Below are 7,375 nucleotides of genomic sequence, written 5' to 3' on the forward strand. Positions count from 1 at the left end.
TCACCACCAATTAAACGTTGTTACAGGTAATATTTATATTCATTATGATCGTTTTTATCCGTAAATCAAAACCCCTAACAAATTTTGAGCAAACAAGGAACCAATTAACAATATTGAAATCCTAGGGTTTTGATGGAGAAGATGAAGTTGAATATTAGTATTTTTACGTTTTGTTTTTATTTTGTTCTCAAATAAGCAAACTAGTCAAATGATTGGTTACGTTAGTGTGGGCAGAAAGACCCGGGTTCGAATCCGGGTCAGCCTGTTTTCTTTTCTTTTTTTATTTTATTTTTCAACATTTTCTTTTGTATATAAAATCTTTTGTTTAATATTTATTAACTAAATTAAAAGTTATAAAAATTATATATTTGTCTTTTAACCATATAAAATTATTTTAAGTTGAGTAAAATTTATTATAAATTATATTGATCACTTTCACCTAAAAAACCCGACTTCCGTTTCCGTTGAAGTTTCGTTAGAATCCCGATTAATATTATATAAATAATTATTATTTCGTTAAATTTTATGACACGTCAACGTAATTATTTTCAAACTAAAAATTCTGTTAAAGATCCATAATTCACAAACATTATAAATCTCGAACCCAAAAATTCATTCTAAACTCGTTATAATCATATATATATGTATATATATATATATATATATATATTATGTTTTGCTCGTTAAACTTTATAATTCGTTAACATATTGTCTTTTAATAAAATATACCAATACACCCAAAATTTCATAACGTTATAATATTCAAACTTGATATTAATCTAGTAACTTAAAGTAATATTAAATTAATAGATCGTTAAAATTCCGTTAAAGCTTAAAATAATATTATAATGTCCAATGCCATAAAATGATAAAATATACATTCAACATTTCTAAAATCCCGACAACCCGATTTATCTACTTTTATAAGTGGTTTGTTAATATTTATTTTGTACTTTTAATTCTAGTTCGTGAAGTTCAATTGCCTCGGTTTCATTTACACACTTTCGGTTTTATTTCAAGTTTGTCTTCAACTTTAAGGTGAGTTTCTCACACCCCCTTTTTACCCTTTTAAACTATTTTGGGGGTAGCATATATATCCTATCAATAATTCAATTTCGTTTATTCATTATTTACAAACTACAATTCGCTACATGGACTTGTGCGTTTACTTGTTACTTGCTACAAATTACTTGCTCATGGATTACTTCAAGATAGTATGATCATACGCCCCCCTTTGCGCTCAATACATTTGTTGTTATGAGTGGAAAATGGCCTCATTATCCGAGTACGTTGGTGCACAATCCCAACTGGAAAGGACCTTCCTTGCGCTTATCTGAGTACGCTGGTGCACAATCCCAGTTAGAAAGGACATTACTTCCTCATCCACAGTTCGACTTCTACTTGTTCAATTTGGTTATTATTCTATTTTTATTTAAAATTGTAATTGGTTAATTTTATTAGATAAATTGTTAATTTGGAATTATTTATGGGCAACTGAATATTTGAATGGTTGATTATGAGATATCGGATATTTGAATAATGTAAATTGGAATTGATAAGGGATTTAGGGTTTATGTCTAAATCAGAATTGATTATGGATTTATGGTTTAAATTTTATTTCTGTGAAAATTAGGGAGCTTGAAGATGAAACAACAAAGTCTTATTATCAATACTTTTAAACGAAAGTTCCAAGATAATAATGATATTGATCCAACACCAAATTCAAATATATATATATATATATATATATATATATTATGAAATATGGTAAAAAAAGAAATTGTTTATTGTATAAACTACGATAAAAAAGGTTTGTTTACATTGTATGTACGATGGTGAATTTTTTTTAACGTTACCCTTAAGATTTTCATCTAGATTCGCCACTGTTTAACTAAGTTCATTTATTACTCAATTATTATTTTTTATTTACTTAATATTTATTATTTAATAAACATAATAATTTAAATGATAATACCACACAATAAATACTATAACATTTTAATAAAATAGATTTTTGGTCTTGGTTGTGGTTGGGTCTCCTATATGTATTGAGAAGGAAAAAGAAGTCGAGTCTTGGTTGTGGGGTTAAGGGTAGAGGTCTTGGTTATGGGGTTATGGGTAGAGGACACTACATGATTTCGTTCGTGGTTGCGTTGAAGTAATACAAGTTGTTGGGATATTAAAGGCATGTATGTTTATGTAAAGCGGGTTATTTGCGTCAAAAGCGTTCATTGTAGGGATGTTTTGGTTGCTCGGTTTCATGATTGCACGAAATAGATGTAGAGAATATAAAGTTGTGTATTCTTTGGTGTGATGAGTATGGTTAAAGTGTAAAAATGTAATTTAAATTCTTTCTATTTTATTTTACTTTTCGTATTTCCAAAAATAAAATATATTCAAACGGCTCAAGTTTGAATACCCTCATAAAATAATTCCACCAAAGTTCCTAAATTAGACAATTACTCTACGATTAAAGCCACCATGGGCTTTGCGGACATAGGCCTTAGCGCCCAATTAAAAAACATGTAATGGAGTTTAGCAAGAAATTGAAACCCACATCATCCTTTTAGCGTCAATTTTTCAACCAGTACGTGTCAAAACACCATATATGTAAGTTGTTAACCAATACGGCAGAAACTGTTTTCTATAGAAGATGAACCAAAACTAATCTTTTGTCCTTTCAACTTCAGGCTCTTGTGTGGTACACATCTCCCCATTAGTTATGAGGACGCGTTGAGGCATAAGAGTAGCAAAACGTTCCATCCTTTGGTCAAGTAGATAAACCCTTCCCGCGAACATGTAATTTGTCCAAGCAATGTGGTGGTTACGATAACCCATCTGCAAAGCATATAATTTCAATATTAAGTTACTTGGCCGGTTTTATCTTATGACTAGCTAGTTTGTTGAATCTCATCACCTGAACTCAAGTCCGATTTGACTTGGTTTCAATAGCTTTAATGAGTCAAGTCAACCAAGTCATGAGGTTGTTTGGATGCGTGGTTAAACCGTTAAAGTGATTATTGCAATTAAACAATATTAATAACCAACTATTATATAAATTTCAATGCTCAAAAGACCATTAGAAACATGCATCCAACTATTATATAATTTCCTTCAAACTCAAGAGCATACTTAATTAAAAAAAATTTCATTTCCTTCTCTTTCTTATCCTTCCATCTCTTTTCTTTTTCTTTCCTTGGTTAAAAAACTCAAGAACAAGACAAGAGTTGTTCTTGAGTTTTTTAACCAAGGAAAGAAAAGGAAAGGAGAAGAGTTGTTCTTGAGTTTTTTAACCAAGGAAAGAAAAGGAAAGGAGATGGAAGGATAAGAAAGGGAAGGGAAGGGAAGGGAATGAATTTTTTTTTAATTAGGTGTGTTCTTGAGTTGGAAGGAAATTAGAGGAAAGGAAATGATAACTATGTTAAAAAATAGTTATCCTTAATAATCATCCCATTTTTGGGAGGATAACTTATTGAGAAAATACATTAATTTAATCATTCCTAACTCCTCCTACTCCTTTCCTTTCCATCCTAAAAAAAACTCAAAAACACCAATTTTTTAACTATCCTTAGTTTTCATTTTCTTTCCCTCCTTTAAAAGAACTCAAGAACAGGGCGTTCGTTACTAATTTTACTTGAATGTTGTATGTCAGCTAAGCTCAAACTTTCGTGTTTTTCTCGAGCCTAAGCCTCCAAAAGGCATGCTCGAAGATTTAAATATTGCAGTCGAGCCGAAATAAAAAAGACCATAGGCCTAACAGGTAACAAAATATATAAGCTAATTTTTTTAAACGACGATTAACGTTATATATAAGCTAGTGTTTAAATTTAGTTTGGACTCAATAACTTAAAAGAATTAAGGATACAAAAAAAGTTTTAGGTCCAATATATTTAAGATGATTAAGATTCATTATAAAAAAATTTAAGAATTATATATATATATATAGGTTCAAAAGGGAAGGGCATGTATAGAATGAAAACTCATTTGAGTTGAAAAAACATATGAAAACTTTATGTAACATCGTTTTTTTAAAAATATATGTACTATATGTTGTTACATTTAATACAAAAGAAAAATACTGAAAAAGAAATAAAAAAATGTTTCGTGATATTTTTACATTTATTTTAAACTTTTAAACATAATTTCTAAAGAGCGAAAAGTTAAATTTACTTTCACATTTTTTATTAAATTTAATTGTGTACTATAAGATTCAAACTTTAATTAAAAACATATGTTTGATAATAAATTTCTAAAGTTTTCTCAACCCAAGTGAGTTTTTATGTTATCCTAACCCCAAAAGAGAACTCCAAAAAAATGGAAAACTGGGAATCCCCTTCCCAACCCTTGATCATCTCCCTCTAATCTTGTGTTACACATTCGATCATCTACATCACATCATTTTTGTAAAGAGAAAACCCCTAATGTTTATCTGGCACCCCTTGTTCAAGTAAAAAAAAACCTCGATTTAGCCTTCGAATTTAGTTTTGCTTTTAGGGTTAGATTTTTAAAGGGTTTAGGTTTTCTGGGTTGGGGGCTTGATTTTTTTATTTAAAGGGGGGGGGGGGGGTAGTTTTTAGGGTTCTTTAGATTGATAAAGTCATGTGAGATATAAAGAATTAAAGAGCATCAGTTTCCCATATATATATATATATATATATATATATATATATAAGTTTTGGCCCTTGAATTACAGGCCATGGCTGGTTGTCAGGGTCGCACTATCCAAGGGTCGGCCTTGGCCTTGAGACAAGTAAGTTTGAGCTTGCCGGCCCAAAAATACATAATTACAAATTTTATCCTTTAAACATATGCAATTTATGAATCAGGTCATTAAAAGGTTTATTTGTAGGCTTTGCACGACTTGTTTGTTTGATTTTCATCCTTTTGAGTAACTGACATCCAAAAACCCCGTTAAGTCTTGGTATGTAAGGGCATTTAAGTCTTTTTACGCATACTATTTAAGTATTTATAATTAAAAAACAAATTAAATATATTATTAGAAAAATAAACTAAATAAAATATGTTAAACAAAAACTTTGTTAAATCTTGGCATGTTTGGATTTAACTGAGTTTTAGAATGACAATTATTATAAAGGACAAAAAGCGAATGTATTTTGTCATATAAAGGACGCCGCCCGCAAATAAACTTTTTAAAGGACCTGATCCATAGACGTGTATATTTTAATGACAAAATTTGTAATTCTGTCGCGTAAAAATACACATGTAGTTTTCTAACCAGGTTCTCTTCAACACCATAGGTTTGAGCCACTGGTGCAACCAGGGGTCTTACAGATGTTCCTTGTGATGTGGACTGCATTATTAACAATAACATGAAGCATTAGTGTCGACTATCAAGGGTTACCAAGGCGAAAAACACAAGGTATTAAAAGTAATCACTTACGCATTCATCTAATGGCATGTCAAAAATGCTTGATTGATGTCTCTTTTTGTACACTCTTTTTTCTCCGTCGAGTTCATTCTAAGGAAAAACTTCTGGGCATGGCTGGCTACTTGTGTCGGTTTTCTTGACGGCACATAGTTCTTAGAAATCTCTGTCCATTTACCTTTTCCGAGCTTTTGTAGACCCGTCAAGAATGATCTGTGTTCATCTTCTGTCCATGGCACCCCTGATCAATCGAAACATATCAAAACCAACCCGCAACATTAAATTAATTTGTAAAGACAATCAAGAAAGATTATAAAATCTCACCTTTTTTTTGAACTTGGTTATGTTCATCAGACACATACACTAAATCTGTACCACCATGCTCATTATTGTGTATCTTTAAAACCTGCATGCTTTTGGGCTCATGTTTTGAACTAGACGCGCCATTAACGACATGCAAATCGTCATCGTCTTCACTTATATCTGCTGTTGGATCCATCCTTACACCAAAAAGATTAAGAATGTCAACTTTTCCATTATTGCATGCTGTTGACGTATGACCAGTCTGTCCACAATAACCACACTTTTTCATGGATGATTTATCAGACATTGTTATTATTTTAGCACCTTAATTATCTCTCTAGATATATGGACCAGACGATATATATATATATATATATATATATATATAAAAGAAGAATGATGACATCATCTATCGAGTACCGAATAACTAGAAGCTAATGTTGGATTGGATTTACAGGATATGTAAGATTTTTGGTTATATTTTGATTATGGACCTGCAATAATTGCTTAAATCACAAAAGATATGTGGATCCTATTTCATTTTATACGTTACCTGTCACAAAAATATAGTTTTTATAATTTTATGCTTTTAAATATTTATAACAATATGCATTGTTACTATAGTTATAAATATTTATACATAATAATAAAACAAACTTCTTAATTATAACAAGTGGATTTGTATCCACCACTTATGGTCTAATAGTAGAAAGGCTTTGGTTGTCCATTGAAGACCCCAGTGAAAACCCCAGTTCGATTCTTATTTGTGTCACTTTTGGTGGATTATGGCAAATTGACAATGAAGGATTTGAGCTAGACATTGTGCAAGGTTTCTAGTTCGAATCCCAAGCCCACCCAGATTTTTGTCCCACCGTGTGTTACGCCAAAGAATTCTAATATTGTGGTGGCACAGTGACTGTTAAGCAGCAGCCGGTGATATGGTTTCCCCGGGAAACGCCCGAATCAAACTCTGAAGCAAGTGTGGGCGCTTAAGACAACATAGTCGGGCCAGAGTGGGGGCAATGGGGCTCCTAGATCGTCTAATGGGTAACACCACTATCTTCTAATCTCTATTCTTCATTACATGTAAAACAAATTTATAAAATGCGCCAACAATACATGCTGGTGGATACGCTAACACTAAACAATTTTATGTAAACCTTTAGTTCATACTCGAAAAAATCAGCGGCCCTATAGACTGACGTACTAATTATATGCACATATTTAAGCCCACACAACCCTATAAACTGGATCAATGAGTCGGGGACATGACGCAAAGCATGGTGGGGTATGCCTACCCTCTGCCCACATATGTATAGACCCAGAGACACGTACAACTAACCTGAATGCCAACATATACTAAAGTTTTAGGGATCTATAATCCCTTGTAAAATTTTGTATAAATGACTCGTTTGTGTCTATGCTTACAAAAAGATTAGACGCATTCACCTTTGTTTCTTTTGATCAGTGATACTGATTTATGCTTGTGAGTTACCTCGGACCTATAGTATGACAATAACTTTGTATAAGTATCTAGATCAATGATCTAGCTTAAGACCTTTAGTCTGTTTTGCACAACTTTAACCTTGATAAATCATTTATTTGAATAAAACATGTAGGCCTGTAATATTTGTGTTTATTTACCAATTGAGTGCTATGTTTCTTCTTCACGAAGAAACATGTATG

General features: G+C 31.7%; 1 protein-coding gene across 1 annotated transcript; it reads right to left on the reverse strand.

The window, feature by feature from the left end:
• Positions 1–2,664: 2,664 nt before the first annotated feature.
• LOC143593628 (transcription factor MYBS3-like) lies at positions 2,665–5,996 on the reverse strand. Its single transcript, XM_077073203.1, has 4 exons — positions 5,711–5,996; positions 5,431–5,627; positions 5,237–5,311; positions 2,665–2,838 (listed from the first exon to the last, which is right to left on the reverse strand). Exons 1-4 carry the CDS (start codon positions 5,994–5,996, stop codon positions 2,665–2,667), a joined length of 732 nt encoding a protein of 243 aa, XP_076929318.1.
• Between the last annotated feature and the right edge of the window lie 1,379 nt (positions 5,997–7,375).

The sequence above is a fragment of the Bidens hawaiensis genome, unplaced genomic scaffold, assembly GCF_021521415.1.
Source record: "Bidens hawaiensis isolate Kalapana, Puna unplaced genomic scaffold, B.hawaiensis_p1.1 tig00042414_1, whole genome shotgun sequence".
Classification (NCBI taxonomy): domain Eukaryota; kingdom Viridiplantae; phylum Streptophyta; class Magnoliopsida; order Asterales; family Asteraceae; genus Bidens; species Bidens hawaiensis.